This window comes from Castor canadensis, chromosome 5 (assembly GCF_047511655.1).
Source record: "Castor canadensis chromosome 5, mCasCan1.hap1v2, whole genome shotgun sequence".
NCBI classification, from domain to species: domain Eukaryota; kingdom Metazoa; phylum Chordata; class Mammalia; order Rodentia; family Castoridae; genus Castor; species Castor canadensis.
Window position 1 is genome coordinate 88,607,377 of NC_133390.1, and position 16,564 is coordinate 88,623,940.

The following is a 16,564-nucleotide window of genomic DNA, read 5'->3' on the forward strand; positions in this document are numbered from 1 at the left end:
ATGTCCCCAAATTCCACCTAGGGAAGTATTCCAAAACACAGTCTTTACTCCTTTCTCTCCCTGCTTATGCAATGGATTATTGATCAGTTGCATGACCAGGAAGACCATTTATAGCAGATGACTCCCAGACCTCTTTCTTGGCAACCTTTTTGGATATCTAGGTGGCTTTCAAACTTAACATAACAAAAGCCACCACTGCCAGCTTGCTCTTCTTAAAGTCTTTCTAATCCCATTAATGGCAATTCCATCCTTCCAGCTGCTCAAGCCTCTAGTTTTGTAGCTACTCTCAGCTTCTTTCTCTCACAAGTATATCTCACCCATCAGCAAATTCTACCAGCTAAACCTTCAGAAATCCAGCCACTTCACCTCCCCTGCTACCATCATCTCCTGCTTGAATTACTGCAGTAGCCTCTTTTAAGAATCTTTTTATTAGTAGCGGTAATCCCTTTTAACATTCACTATTCATGCTGGAAACAAATGCTAAGCTGCCTTAGGAGATGCTTAAAGTGCACTTAAGGGATAAAGCACCTTGAGCTGTTATAACAAAGTGCTATGAACTACGAGGCTCATAAACAACAGAAATGTATTTCCCACAGTTCTGGAGGTTGGGAAGTTCAAGATCAAGGCGCTGGCAGATTCAGGATCTGGTGGAGACCTATGTTCTCAGAGATAGCCATCTTCTTAGTCTAAGTCCAAGTCAAGGATTTAGTAAGGGCTAGCTTTCAGGCTCATAGATGACATCTTCGTGTTGTGTCTTCACATAGAACAGACTGGTCTTGAATTTACAATTCTCCTGTGTCACTCTCCTGAATACTGAGATTATAGGTATGTGCTACCACACCCAATTGGGGGACCTCTTTTTTAGTGCACTAATCCCATTCATGATGGTTCTCCTCTCATGATCTAATCACCTCCAAAAAGCACCATCTCCTACCACTCTCATATTAGTGACTAGATTTCAACACATGAATTTGCGAAGCACAAACGTTCAGACTACAGTCCAATGGAATAACACAGCTAAATGGAAAATTTAATAAAGGGACTATTTATAAAGGTGTGGAAAGGATTAATAGAAACTGACAAACAATGTTTTAATGTCATGTATCTAGCAAGGACATTTAGACTTAGATAAGCAGGAACCATATTCTTTTTTTTAAATTTGTGCTGGGGATCAAACCCAGAGCCTTGTGCATGCCAGGTAAACACTCTATCATTGAGCTACATTCCCAGCACCAGGAATTGTGTTCTTTTGCAGATAAATTCAGTCAGCCTAAAGCGACCACTGGAAAAATAGATGAGATGAAGGTCATGACCTTGCTTTCCTCCTCCTTTCTAATTTGCTTGTTACAAAATCGTAACTGAATTGACACAGCCCATTCTATTAAGATCAGCCTCCTAACCTCTTGTGCTCCTTCAGAGCACAGAGCAAGGCAAGAAAAGGTAACCAAGGAAACTAGAGGGAAACACAAAATGTATTAGTAAAACATCTTCATCTGGGCTGGACTCAAGAGGTAGAAAACATCCCTTATGAGCACAAGGCCTGAGTTCAAAACCCCAGTATTACAAAAACAAAAAAACTACACTAAACAGAAGAAATTTCCTTTAGAAATTGTGGCATCAGATTTTCCAGCTCTAGTGACTCCAGAGTAACAAATCTGCAGAATATGTATCTGGTGACTTTTATCTCTCCTGTTTTTCTAGAGGTGTTCATGCTGAGCTTTGAGGCTCCTGACACTGAACCACTGGGACCTGCTTTTGTGGCCTTTGTTCACTAGGCTTTGAAGAGCCCTTTGCTTTCATGGAGATTGGGGCTGCCATGTTTGAGAACCATCCTCCTCCACCCCATCAATTTATTGCGCCCACCTCTGCTGCCTACAGCTTTCTGTACCAGTTGGATCAAGTCATGAGCCAGGTGTTGACTGAACTGATGGAAGTGCAGAAGAATGCTGTCCCTGGGAACTTATTAACACTTCCTGGCACCACAGAGCACCTACAGTTTACTTACCACTTGACCATGGCAGAACTAAGTCACCTCCATGAACAGTTTATTTCCTATACTAAAATGCATTCTAAAAATGGGAACCTGTCTCATCTAGCCAACATATTTCTTCAGTATCTGAACCAGAGTTTGCACTAATCAGAAAGGTAAAGGGATACCATGGGTTCTATCTAACTTTAAGTGTACTTTATTTCTCTAGAAAGAATAGTCTAAAAAAATCTGTAGAGCATATAGATGAAGTACTAGAGATGCAGAGTTTGACTGATTCACTCAAACTTTCCTGGCTGCTTCTGTGCCAGGCAGGCCCTGAATTTACAGCCTAAGTTGATACTAGAGAGAAGGGAGAACTTGCTTGGAAAAATCTTTTCTCCAAAGGTGGACAAGGGTGCTTATATTGGGCTCTACTGAGGATATCGCACAATCTTGATTTTTCCCATTTGGATGGTGAAAATTGTTTTAAAACAATTGTGAACAAAAAGTGAAGGTGTCACAGTTCTGTATCTGTACTGGCCCTTCTTTGTTACCATAAACGTTTTTTGAGTAGTGTGCCTACTTTTTGCTAGTCTCTATCCTGAGACTGAGATCACCAATAAGTCCATTGTTTTCTGTCCTTGGGAAGCTTTGATTTTGTGGAAAATATAACCATTGGATTATTTCCTCTAATAAAATCTTTTAAAAGTAGAAAAAATCCTTTTCTGCAAAACAGAAATAAATGCCCCTTCACAGAATGAAATGAAATAATCTATATAAAGCAATGTTTGGCAGTATTTAGAGAGGAAAACCCCTTATTTGTCTGACAACCTATTTCAAAGCTTGGATTCTTGCAGAGTGATACTTTTCAAACTTTAGGTCATGAGTAATTAGTGGGTCATCAATTTATAGGTGCCCTAACATTTTTTTAAAAAAATAGAAAAGACCAGCGTGTATTTCATGAAAATAAGATAAGTATCATTCCATAAGCACAAATTTCAATTATGGGTATTTCTCTATATGTCCACAAGTACATATATTTGTTCCTTGGGTCATAATGCAAAATATATTTCTTATTGAAAGTTATAGTCAAAAAAAGTTTGAAAGTCACAGTACAAGATGAAAACTCTTAGCTATTTTCTCTCACCTTTCTCTATTCATCTCCAAGGAGAAATATTTTCCCTAATTAAAAAATTGTGGCAAAGAAATCAAGTAGACATGCTTGAGTACATTCTTTCTCTTGTTCCTGCTAGTTCCTCTTTTTTCCTCTCTTGTTCTCTGTACCAAACCAAATAATTGCCCCCAAATATACCAGGTTCTAATCCCTGGAACTCAAGAATATTACCCAAGAATATTTATCAAAGTCTGTGAAACTGTAACTAAACTAAGGATCTTGAGACAGGGCGATTACTCTGGATTACACATGAAATTTATGTATTCTTGAAGAGAAAAACAAGAGATTTTATGGGGACTGGTAAAGTGGCTCAAGTGATAAGAGAGTCTGCCTAGCAAGTGTGAGACCCTGAGTTCAAACTCCAGTGCCACCAAAAAAAGAGAGAGAGAGAGAGATTTTACAACACAAAAGGAAAAGAGCCATGTGAAGACAGTATAGTCAAATGTCAACATGCTGGCTGTGTTAGATTTTTTCATCACTGTCACAAAATCCTGAACAAAACAATTTAAAGGATAGATTTTGGCTCAGGTTTTAGTCTATCACAGTGAGGAGAGCATAGGGGAGCAATGCAGCTTACATCATGGTAGCCAGAAAAGAGGGGCAGGGGAAGAGAATGCCTGCTCTTGGAGGTTGCTCCTTTTTCCCCTTTTATTCCATCTAGGCCCCCAGCCAATGGGATAGTACCACCACATTGGATATGTGAGAATCAACTGAAGTCAGGTGTTTTTTTTTTTTTTCCCAAAGGAGTGAATGTATAACTACCATTGTGTAGATGCCAGCTAACCTCCTGGAATTGCTACCTACATATTTTGTGAAACATTGCTTGACCTTGCAAAGTTCTTGTGGTCAAAGAGCTGTTTATCACCAAGTGTCCTAATCTCAAACTGCCTGTTTAAAGATGAATGCCCCAAAAGAATTTTCTTGTTCTCCCTCTTCAAGGGCCCCTTACCCCACATGCTCTCTTTTCTAAGTAGCCAATTGCAAAGATTGTGAACCCAAACCCTTCTATCAGGGTGAGGGCAGACTTGCATGAGAGATAAAAACTGGGTAGACTTCCTGCTCAGTGTGCTCACCTGCCTGACTCTGGTCAGAGGCACACCCTTCTGCAGAACTAAATTTTGCCTTTCCCATAAGCATTTGTGATTGTGGCAGTGCCCAATATTTCCAACAGATAGTACCACCACATTCAGGACAGATCTTCCCCCCCTAATCTTCTCCGGAAACACACACACACACACACACACACATACACACACACACACACACACATGCACTTTACTAATCTCCTAGGAACTTATCAAGTTGACAATAAAGATTAACTATCACACTGGCCTACAAAATTGAAATGAATCAGCAACAAGTCAAGGAATGCTAGAAACCACCAGAAGCTAGAAGCAAGGAATGATTATCTATCCATTAGGCAATGGATAGTTTAAAAGAATGTTTTTAAGGTTCTTTCCAAGATTTTACCAGATAGTGAAGAGACTAACAAACTATCCATAAACAAGTGTCATAGGACTCTGGGGAGCCTTTGCACACTGGGACTTTATAACAATAAAGTCCCAAACTGAATGATGGCTATGTGGGGAGCACAACACACTATGTACATAATCTCTAACATCATGAAACTGGTAATTTTCATTTGTTTTACAAATAAGAAACTTAGTTAGAAATAACTTGCTGAGCCAGGTTGTACCTCTAGTTTGATCTGCCTCCAAAATCAGAGCTATCTCCAAATCAGTCTTGCTATATTGCCTACATTCAGTTTTTTAGGTTGGGCTTCTGTATAGTAACTTGTTCCTCAAGCAAACCACACACCATAGCTTGTATTACCAAAAACTTGCATAATAAAATTTCCAAGAAGCATTCCAGTTTGTTTTCCCCAGTTTGGCCCTTTGTTATTTGTTTGATTATGCCTCCTTTATTTCTTTTGTAATTTTTGGTAAAAACTAAATAAAAGAAAAAGAGGCAAAAAAAAATGAAGATTATGCTTAACACTAGTGTCAGTGCAGGATGTCACCTTAAATTGTGTGTTGACAATAAATTACATCACAAAAACCTAAGGGCTAAAAGAGGTGTTGGAGATCAAATGGAAACTATACAGACAAGGGAAAAAAAAACAAAACAAGATATTTGCATATTTGTTTAATAATCAACCAACAGAACTGCTCGGTAACAGATTTTTAATACTTGTAACTTCCCAGTTTGATCATCCAAACACTGGCATCACAAACTTCCAATTTCATCATCACTATTTTTTTCTTTCCAAGCACCTCTGCAGTGATATCTGAAACCTAATCCCCAAAAGGGCAGAAATCAATCCCTATCTATGTTGAGGGCAGGGTGTAAATGTTTAAATAGCAATTTTCAGTTGTAGGATTTTGAGATTCCGTGATCAGTCTATTAAGTGATAATCCTATTTTACAAAATAAAACCCCAGACATTCCCAAAAGTACTCTCCAGCCACATCTTTACATAAAATTCTTCTTAATAAAAGAACGCTAGCTTGCAGTGGCGCCGGTGACTGACTCCTGTAATCTTAGTTACTCAGGAGGCAGAGATCAGGAGGATCGTGGTTCGAAGCCAGCCCGGGAAAATAGGTCACGAGACTCTATCTTGAAAAAACCCATCACAAAAAAAGAGCTGTGGAGTTGCTCAAGGTGTAGGCCCTGAGTTCAAACCCCAGTACCGCTAAATAAAAGAATGCTAGCTAGCAGTCCCTGAACAAGCACGGTCCTTTCTGTTTTCTGGGACATCCTCTTGCTTGCTAATACTTGCTCGGCTTTGTGACTGAAATCTATCACAGCATGTTTAGGCACAGTCACTCCCTTTAAAGATTACAAACCAAATACTGCAAATGGCAACGCGAGGTGCTAAGTGCTGGAAAACCGATTGAGTTTTGAATAAAGATCCCCATAGTCTTCCATGACCTTTCTGACATTAGTCTCTAAATCCCAAAAGGCCAGGCGCAAAGGGCAAAAGAAAGAGAAAAGCCCCACCTTTAAACCCAGAAAGGAGGCGATACGTCCACCCTTCAACCAACCCGAAGTCGCGTTCTCCGCCCGCCCACTGTTTGAGAAAACTTATCTCCTCCTTCTTGGTCCCTTTTACGACAGTTTTCCGGTTTAGTTTGCGGCTGCTACTGCCGTATTTCGTAAGGCCCCAGTGTTTGGGGGCTTGTGCTCGCTGGCTGTGGCTGCGTCGCTTTCTGGTAAAGGCGTATAGTTGATAGCCGTGGCGTCTGGGCTGGGATGAACCGCGCTCCGGGTGGGTCAGGAGAGCCGAGCATGAGCCATGGTGAGTTAGTTCAGCCTTCCGGTGTCCCGGGCGGCTTCCTGTGGAGGCCTCAACCTCAGCTCCGGCTCTGAGGCTGGGTTCCCCAGTGCTTCCCGGGGAGTTAGTCACACTGTTGCTCCCTTCCTCGACCTCTGTTGTCACACGGTCTTTCGGCAGTGGCCGCAGCCTCTAGTCCGTGGTCCCGCTGCTCCGGGCGCGCAGGCGTTGTTCCTCTTGAGCACCTTTAAGGTCAGAGGCTTTCATGGGCTGGATGGAGACTAGAGGAAACGCATTTTTTATTTGCCCTTTTCCCAAACACATCACAGTTCTTGTTTGACTTTGATGTGTACTTTCCCTTTGACTTTTGCTGACATAGATTTCTGAATCCTGCTTCTTGAGTATATTTGCGCCTCACTAGGAGATAACGGGACAGTGAGGACAGTGCCGAAGGCTCCCTGAAAGGCACTTATGTCCACATTTAGTGTTGATAGTGCCTTTATGAGAATTTTTCAGGGTCCCTCTGGAGAATTTTTCCTTCTCCAGTACAAACCTTATTTTTGCTGCTCTTGATTGAATTTTAATCCAGTTCAAGTGGCAGGGGGTGAAAGTTTTTAACGGGAGGGAATCATTCTTTTCAGTATTGTAGAGGTAAATAAGAAAGTAGACTTAACCTTTTCTTCCGTAATGAAAATCTCTAACCTTTACACTGCATTCTACCTAAAAATTGCCAAGTTTTTTGTTGTTGTTTTAAGACAGGGTCTCTTGATGTTGGCCTGGAACTTGCATCCTCCTGCCTTAGCTTAAAATAGTGCTGGGATTATAGACAAGAATCATCATACCCAATACAAAATACTTTTAAAGGATCATTAGGCAGAATATTTTCCCTTTAAGAAATTTCTCCTTCCATTGAAATGAAATGTGTAATGAGTTAGGATGGCCATGATAAGGATGGAAATGAAAGACGTAAACATTGACTCTTTTTTTCTCCCTTACCAGGCCAGCACAGTGGTTGCAGTTGGACTGAGCATTGCTGCTGCGGGATTTGCAGGTTTGTTTATGGTTTGGGAATGAAAGTGAAGTAGGGAGGTCGGGGATTAATTTATTATATTCCTTTTGGTTTTAGGCCGATACGTCTTACAAGCCATGAAGCATATGGAGCCTCAAGTAAAACAAGTTTTTCAAAGTCTACCAAAATCTGTAAGACTTACCATACATTTTCACTATTTTTTCTAAATTTGCTACAAGTGTGTTTGTAAATTCTTTCTTAGCTATTATAAGAAATCAAATGTTATATGTGACAGTTAAGGGCGGGTGCTATTAACAGTTCTAGTATTGTGAAAGTATCACTTACTGTTTTCACGCTATTAACTTCAGTGTTCACGTTGTTGCTTTCCCTCATCTATTCTTTCAAAAGCACAAGGGGACCTAAAGTGATCCATTCTTAGTATGTGCTCTTGGCCAACATGACACCTACTAAGCACTGCAGTTAATTTACTAGGTATAATGAGATATGATAATCTTGCCCTCTGCTGTCACAGTTAAGAATGAATTTGAGCTGGACAAGGTGGTACATGTCTGTAGTCCAAGCTACTCTGGAGGCTGAGGTGGGAGGATTGCTTGAGCCTAGGAGTCCCAGACTAGACTGGGCAACACAGCAAGACCTTGTCTTTAAAAAAAAGGCTTTGGGCATGGTTCAAGTGGTAGAGCATCTAGCAAGTGCAAGGCCCTGAGTTCAAACCCCAGTATCACCTCCGCCCACCAAAAAGAGTATGGCTGTGACAGCTTGTTGAACTTTTTTATGTTGATTAATGGTAGGCTTAGGGCTAGGAGTGGGCTCAAGTGATAGAGCACCTGCCTAGCAAGTGTGAGGCCCTGAGTTCAAACCCCAGAACCACCAAAAAAAGAAAGTGGGCTTTAGCTACTTTTCTGACCTAGTATCAAGGAGGACCTGACAGCGTGATTTTCTCCACACATACCATAAAGTCTTGTTTTAGTGGTTCCCTTGAATCACTTATTTAAAAGAAAAAACAAGTCTCCAGATCCTTTTCTGGTCTAAGCCATATTTGTCCTATGAGATCAAATTTTTAACTAGAATATGGTTGAGTAGGAACGGTCTTCCACTCACTCCTGAAATAACTGTCAGATACTGTTCCTTTGGCAAGTTCATATTTGGATCTGTTCAGTAACTGATAAAAAGTTTGTTGCTATTTACAAAGCTAAAATATAGAAGTTGCATTTAAAGTTCTAAAGTTTTTCAACTGCTTCTGTGGGTATTTACACTTTTTAGCAACATAAAACTTTTTATTGTATTAATCTTTCTTTACAAATGCATTTCCTTTTCAGGCCTTCAGTGGTGGCTATTACAGAGGTGGGTTTGAACCCAAAATGACAAAACGAGAAGCAGCATTAATACTAGGTGTAAGGTAATTTCTAATACTAATAAAAAAATAATTTCCTTAATTTTTCTGCAGTTAAGGATAAAGCAGTTTTTAAAGGGGAGGCTGAACCAGGAAAGTTGCTATCTTCAGTTTTGGTCAATGGAACCTTGCTGCTCCTTCTTTAAGGGCTAAGTACTCCTTACAAAAGTCACATGGAAGGCACACTAAGAAATATTTTAACAGACTTCTCAACAGACTAGCACAGTGTTCTCTATAACTTAAGACATTTTCTGTGCTGAAATTCTGCTTTCCAAGAGAAATGTTCGATATTACCAAGTTCCAACTATAATTTTGAAAATGTTTTACACTTTAGATGTTTTTGTGGGACTGGAGTTTGAACTCTGGGCCTTGCGCTTACTAAGCAGGTGCTCTACCACTTGAGTCATTCCGTGAGCAAAAAAATGCTTTACTTTTTTAAGATAGTGTAATTCTCCAATTTAGAATATGCATTTTTACATTTGTGTTGGAGCTCATAACAGGCTTTTATACTATTTTGATTTACTAGTTTCATAATCTTTAATTGGCCCTTATAATTTTTAATGTGACCCAGAAATAGACTGAAATAACTAGTTATCTTTTCTTTTTAATTAGCCCTACTGCCAATAAAGGAAAAATAAGAGATGCTCACCGACGAATTATGCTCTTAAATCATCCAGACAAAGGTAAATAATCATTCTCCATGTTGTTGGAGGGACTAATTGTTATTAGAATGATTTTATATCTGATTCTTGGCTGTCTTAAGAGAAATGCCTGAAACCGTGTGAGAGCAGTTTCCCAGGCTAGGACCATGTTTTTTGTTTTGGTTTCTTAAAAAATAAATTTGAGGGAAATTTTTTATTTAAATAATGAATAGATCTACGGTAATTTGGTAGTAGTGATAATCGTTTTAAAATCTGTATTTTTGGGCTGGGAGTGTGGCTCAAGAGCACTTACCAAAGCAAGTACAAGGCCAGGTACCAGGAAAAAAAAAATCTACATTTATGATAAAGTATGACTTCTAATAGTGATGGTCACAAATACTAGTACTACTTGTTTAGTAAAGCAAGTATTAAATTTCAACTAATTAAACTGATTTTTTACTACATCCTTTTTAGATACTTTAGAAACTTACGGGATGTATTTACTTGCTTCTGTTATACTTCTAAGTAGCCTTGACTGTACTGAAAAGAACTCCTAATTGAATACCAAAAGATAGGGCACAAAAATTCATGTTCCAGGGCACAAATCTTATTATTCACATAGGAGAGGCCTTTTATAAAAGAGGGTGTTGACAGTTTTAACAGGACAGTCATTGGTTTCTAATCTAATAAGAGTATGAACTTTATCATATATTTTTAGAGGTCTTCTTATTCAGTAGGTTTACATTTCTGCCAAATTTCCAATTGATACTGCTTGTTAGTCTTAGAAACACACTGCTCCATCAGATTAGTAGGACAGAAGCTATAAATGGCATCTTGAAGGGCCAGCTGATTGTAGGAAAAGAGAAAAACTGAAGACAGAAAGAGAACCTAAAGCAAATAGGGGTCTTTCCAACACAAAGCTCAGAAACCTGAAAATATTTAGTATCATGGTTTAATAACAGTGTTAAGTCAATGTTCATTCATTATTTGTAATCATGAGCAGCTAACTTACACTCTTTCAAAAGCATATGTATGTGGGAGATTTTAAAATCCTACTTCTATCAGCTTTTTGAGCTTTCTAAAAAGGTATTTTTTTGTGAAAAATCACCCTCATGTAAAATACTTCATTTCTCATTCGTCAAATATCCTACCATATATAGTGATCCAATTCAGCATCATTTTTACTGTTGTTTTTCTAATGAAAATACAAAATTTCACCTTCCAAATAATCATTAGGATCCTTAAAATGAGTTTTTACCAGATTTAGAATCCATATTATAACTATGTTTTTTTTTTCTTCCTGTAGGAGGATCTCCTTATATAGCAGCCAAAATCAATGAAGCTAAAGATTTACTAGAAGGTCACGCTAAAAAATGAAAAATATGATGAATTTTAAGTTCATACTAGTATAATTTATGTGTATGATTACCAGCTTTTTATTAAAAAATGCCTCTGAGATAAACTTTTATAAATGATTCAGTACAAACAAGTTATGTCAAAGCCTTGGTATATTTTCTTTAAATGTGAGGATCTTAAAATACTATAGTAGAGAATTAATATTCAGTAATTACAAATATGCATACTATTTCAATAGATAATGTAAATTATGCATTTAACAAAGAATTTAGGGTTTAGACTTGCTCTAACACTAAGTCCCTGCTCTAAAAGAGCCCCTCCCAGTTTAATGGGAGACATAAATTGGTAACTAAAATAAGTGGTAAGTATGACATCAGCACAAACTTTTCAAGTAGAGACTCACGTTTGGAAGTGAAGCTGCTTCAAGGTACAACTGGGTCCAGCAATTTGGAATGTTGTAACTAAAAGTGAATATAGCCACAACTTTGACTTAAGATACTATCTAGGTGTGTATCTGTCTGTCAGTCAGTAACAGATGTTTATAAAATTATAAACATTTGAGAATACAGGTCCTATTTTTTAATCAGAAGTATTTACAGCCTGATAAAGACTTGTCATTTGGAAGTTATTCCTATTTTTTTTCTATATAATTCAGATTTTACAGTAGTTATATGACCAAAACTGAACATTACTAGTGATATTGAAATTCCCTCAATATGAAGAGCATCCATCCTGGACTATTAAAAACTTACAAGCTAATAAATTTGATGACTATCAGTCTAACATAAAATATGTAAGGATCTTAACCAGAGGGCCAATATGTATTAAACATCTGAGGTTATCTGGTCAGTGATCCCCAAACAGTATTATGCGTGGCTGGTTTTTCGTTTTTTTTTTGACAGTACTGAGGTTTGAGCTTAAGGCCTAAGACTTGTGAGGCAGGCTTTCTACCACCGGAGCCACTCACCAACCCTTAATGTGTAGCTGTAAAATGATTTATACTACCTACCATTTATACTTCCTCAAATTATTACAAAGTTCTTAATATAGAATATAAAAGATTTCAAAAAGGCCAAACTAGTGGAGGTGAGCATAATTCATGTTTCAGTGTGTCAAGGGGCACTTTTAAAGTAAAGGTGTATTATTGGCTGTTTTCTATCTTGTACTGTTCAAAATCTAATGAAGTCTGAATATGATGAAGCACTAGCTTCTAAGGTTTTTATGTAGAATGAGGTTTTTTGTTAGTTAATTCAAGGGACAAGAGAAGTGAAGGTACAGTTGGTTCTTGTTATTCACAGTTGTGTTCTATAAACTCATTTCTTAAATACAGAAGTTTGGGAACAAAGAGGCTCTTGTAAGCCTCTATTCACACATATTCTATCCATCTATCAACACAGAACCTGGTTTTAAGTGTTTAAAGATACCTTATTTAACATGTATTGTTGCTTCATTAACACTGATCTCAGTCTACAGCATAGCTTACTTTGGTAGAGAGCCATCTCAAATGGAGAAATCACCAACAAAAAACACAAACATGAAATATGACCATGTACATAAAGGATACTTATTCATGAGAGTAGAAACAAGAAGGCAGACCATTGTCCTGTTTAAGCACCTGGTGCAATTCAAATTTTTTGCCAGTTTGCAGTTATTAAAAAATGACCAGGAAAGCATGTTGACTGTTGACTTGGGGGTTATAAATTTTATTAAGTAGGTGAATTCACAAGTAAAGAATCTGAGGATTCGCCTTAGCTTGGTTTACTTATCTTTCATTTCAATTCTTTGGCCTAATCAAAAAACTTTCTATAAAGACCTTTGAGGTAGTTACAAATTAAAAACAGATTTTTGAAAGACAGTGTGATAATATGCCCATAGGAATCACCAATTAACTATAAAAAGGAAGACAATGCAATAGGCATTAAGTACCTTAAATGTTAAGACCATGTGAAAACCACTTAAAAATACAAAGGAGTTTGGTGAATCACATTTCTCTTTCATAGCTATCAGTTCTATTTTCTCTAGGCATATCTTTTTCAAGTGGGTAAGTCCACATTTCATTGAAAATTATTAAGCATACTAAATATTTAAATGCCATCTATGTGAGTGCTGTAGATCCTAATGATTAACCAAAGCAAGGATCTATAGAAGTCTTATCTTTTATTGGTATTTTCTTAGAAAACACTTAGTTCTTGGTGCTAAGCATTGTTTTCTCAATAGACTTGTTACTATGTACATTTTACTCGTAAGGAAACAAGTTTTAATGAATTAATGTGCCTAAGGAGACCAACTGAGAAAAGTTGATCCTTCTTAGATCTAAAGTTCCGTACTTCTACCCTCTGTACTGATGGTGACTTTCACAATTCTGGTAATCCAAGTATATTTTCCTTGGTGGTACCAAAGATGTCTGGTAGTGGTAGTTTTAGCATCTAGTTTAGGCCTTTCTCCTTACAAGTTGGTGTTTACAGGTAAATTGTTTCTCCACCCCCCACCATGTGGGGAGATCAAACCCAACACTTTGTGCACGTTAGGCAGGCACTCTACCACTCACATCTCCATCCACAGATATTTACTCTTTAAACAGAGACCAAGGGCTAAGGGTGTAGCTCAGAGGCAGAGAGGCACTGAGCTCAATACCCAGCTTGGGGAAAAAATGGGAAGGTAGGGTTAAACAACCATACTCGGAGAATAGAAGATGCAGGGATTCAAGTTAAGCTTCTGCAAGAATAGCTGGTGGCTTTTCAGCAAGTGATCTCTATGCTCAGGGCTCATGCTTCCTCATCTGTAAAAAAGGATAAATGACCAAATCAAAATTGTTCAATGTTTCTTCACATTTTATGGCTAGAGAAGTGAAAAGCCAGAGCAAACTGTTCTTAAGTTTACATAGCAAATGTGAACCAAGCCTTGTATGCACATATGAATAATAAAAGAAAAAAAATAAAATAAAATAAAATGGGAAAAAAATCTTTACAAAAGACAAATTAAAAAAAAAAAAAAGTTTACATAGCAAATGAAACTAGAACCGAGTATTGGAATTCACTAGCTCACTTACGTTCTTTCATAGGTTAGGTTTATATATTAGTTCTCGTTAGAGATTTGAGAAGAATTTCTGTCCAGACTTGACAGATCTGGTACGCCATAAGTTTGTGTCCCTTAGCCCCTTTGCTTTTCCCTTTACTGGGCCTCTTAAGTTGACATCACTAAGAGTGTGTAAAAACTTTGTTGGGAATGGGAATGAAAGTGGCCCTGAAGTGAACAATCTTTTCCTTGCCTCCAAGTATTTCCAAATAGTGGGAGTATTTACAGAAGCATTTAAACAAAAATAGTCTACTCATATAGATCACTATTCCAAAAGGCACATGCCATTCAAAATATTGTATTTGAAAACCAGTAGAGCATGGTAGCATATGGCTGTATTGCTAACACTTGGAGAGGCTGAGGCAGGATCTTGAGTTCCAGGCCAGCCTGGACAAATAGCACCCTCTCTCAAAATTTGAGAACTCACGTGAAAGGTTGTAAATACGTCCCATTTCTGCATATCTGCTGAGTCAATATTTAGTTATATGGTCTCCCAGTCATCCTTAATCTTAAATAGAAGGCAGCTAGAAGAATGACAACACAGGAAAAAACCCTAACAGTAACTGTGTTATACTGAAAAAACTATACTGTATTCAGCACTGAAAATGTATGCACTACTTTATAAAGAAAACCTTACATCAGAAAGTTATATTTTGAACATAATAAGAAACTTAAAACTTGGCTCAAAAGTTTGAACAGAATAGGAAACTATAAAGAGAAAGTAACTAAATTTAAAATTTGTGGTTGTATAAAAATACTGAGTGTGAGTAGCCTTGACTATCTGGAAACATAAATGTCCCAAGCTCTGCTTTTTGTTAACACTGTGGTTCAGAATGCTGTGCATTTGCTTAGAGCTAATTGTTGCCTTAGCAACAGGATGTAAGAAGTGTTTCTACCCTGTAACCTATTAGTCCAGTGTTATGGTATGATCTGGAAAACGGTAGCACTTGCTGCCACTTTAGTGTTTTTTTTAAACAAGTTTCAAATTTATTTTTCTTGAAAACAGCATGTCACTTGGAAAATAAAGCCCAAAGGAGATGAAATATAAGCTTCAGGCAAAATTTTAGTATAAATTGCTTTATCTAGAAGTACTGGAAAATATTTTTAATCCAAGTGGTTTCTAAACAAGAAAATGAGTAAACTTTACAACTAATTTAAAAAGGTACAACATGCAGAAAGTATTTCACCAATAACAATGTAACCACTGAAATATAAAGAAATCCAATATTAAAGTGGTGTAACTTGGTAGCTCAGCTGTTAACAGCGAGGAAATCAATAAACAATTATTTTGTCCTTTTGGCATTTAGCCTAATTAGTATGGATTCATGTAAAACACACACGCACACACACACTTTTAATTCAGCATACCCCTTGTGAGATTGAGCATCTGGTTAAATGTTACCTAGGGTCTGATGCATGACCAGATTCAAGTTACATTAACAGTGGAAGATCCTAGGGCCAGGTACAGTGGCTCAGGCCTGCAACCCCACCTACTAGCTATATAAATCAAGAGGACACCATTACAGCTAGTCTGGGCAAAGTTAGCAAGATCCCCAGATCAACCAGTAAGAATACATGATGAGCACCTATGGTCCCAGCTAAGTGGAAGACCATCGGTAGGTGGATAGTGATCCAGGATGCCCCCAATAAAACATGTTGAGACCTTATCTGAAAAATAAAGCAAAAAAGGACTGGTGGTGTGGCTCAAGTGGTAGAGTGCTTGCCTAGCAAGCATAAGGACCTGAGCATAAATCCCAGTACCACCAAAAATCAAAATAGAGGAAGGTCTTTCAAGATCAGTTTGGCCATCTTGTTGGACATAATGGAAGCCACAGAGTGTAAGTTAACAGAAGTAAAATAGTTGACTCCCAGTTGTATGCTTTTACCTCTCACTCCCCTTTCAACTGCCGAAGGAAGAAACTGACAAGTGGATTATAGGAAAACTTGTATTATAAAGCGGGCTTTTCATGTCCTTCAGTGCTTGAAGTAGAAAATACAGATCAATCTGAATCCAAAGTGATACAGTGATACACCTACCTACCCCCTTGTGACAGGATCTCAACACATAGCCTAGGACGGCCAAAGCTTGCAATCTCCTACACCTTAACCCTTCCAAGTAGTGACATTACAGGTGTGTACCACCACATCCAGCATCATTAACCCTTCTGAAAAGTGAAATACTATTTGTACCAACATCACCCAGTAATTAGGGGTTTTCTGGATATCTGAATTCCTTATGGAATTTGAAAAAGCTGGACTTAAAAATGCAGTTAGGTTGGGCCATAGGAAATTGTCAATAGTTATTTTTGACCCATAAAAGTGGTAATTACCTACTGTTTGATCTATGTACTTACTTCAACCAGCAGAGTATACTTTTCAACTTAACACCCCTTGTGCCAAAAGTTTGACCACCAATTACAATTACCTTATTGCATCAGTTCCTAAAATAGAACCTATCACAGGTTAATAATGTGTTATCAGTAACTATAATCCACTCAAACACACATCCTAGAGAGAACTAATTTTTTTAAGGGGCCAGCAAATTTAACATACTATACATCCTTATGAAAAGATTTAAGGATTCCAAACCAAAACAGCAAAAGATGTGAATAGTTTGACTTTTTATAACATCCTATATATTTCAAACCTAAGTTCT

General features: G+C 37.8%; 1 protein-coding gene across 1 annotated transcript; it reads left to right on the top strand.

Moving 5' to 3' along the window:
* The first annotated feature begins 6,252 nt into the window (after positions 1–6,252).
* Positions 6,253–10,970, top strand: LOC109699655 (mitochondrial import inner membrane translocase subunit TIM14). The gene is made up of 6 exons (XM_020184474.2): positions 6,253–6,440; positions 7,416–7,467; positions 7,543–7,616; positions 8,763–8,842; positions 9,449–9,519; positions 10,784–10,970. Exons 1-6 carry the CDS (start codon positions 6,438–6,440, stop codon positions 10,852–10,854), a joined length of 351 nt encoding a protein of 116 aa, XP_020040063.1. The 5' UTR covers positions 6,253–6,437; the 3' UTR covers positions 10,855–10,970.
* The last annotated feature ends 5,594 nt before the right edge of the window (positions 10,971–16,564 follow it).

Excerpts from the sequence above, each read along its gene's own strand:
- LOC109699655 (XM_020184474.2), top strand. Across the intron at positions 7,468-7,542 it reads TGCTGCTGCGGGATTTGCAG|GCCGATACGTCTTACAAGCC; the intron begins GTTTGTTTATGG and ends TTTTGGTTTTAG. Across the intron at positions 7,617-8,762 it reads TTCAAAGTCTACCAAAATCT|GCCTTCAGTGGTGGCTATTA; the intron begins GTAAGACTTACC and ends TTTCCTTTTCAG.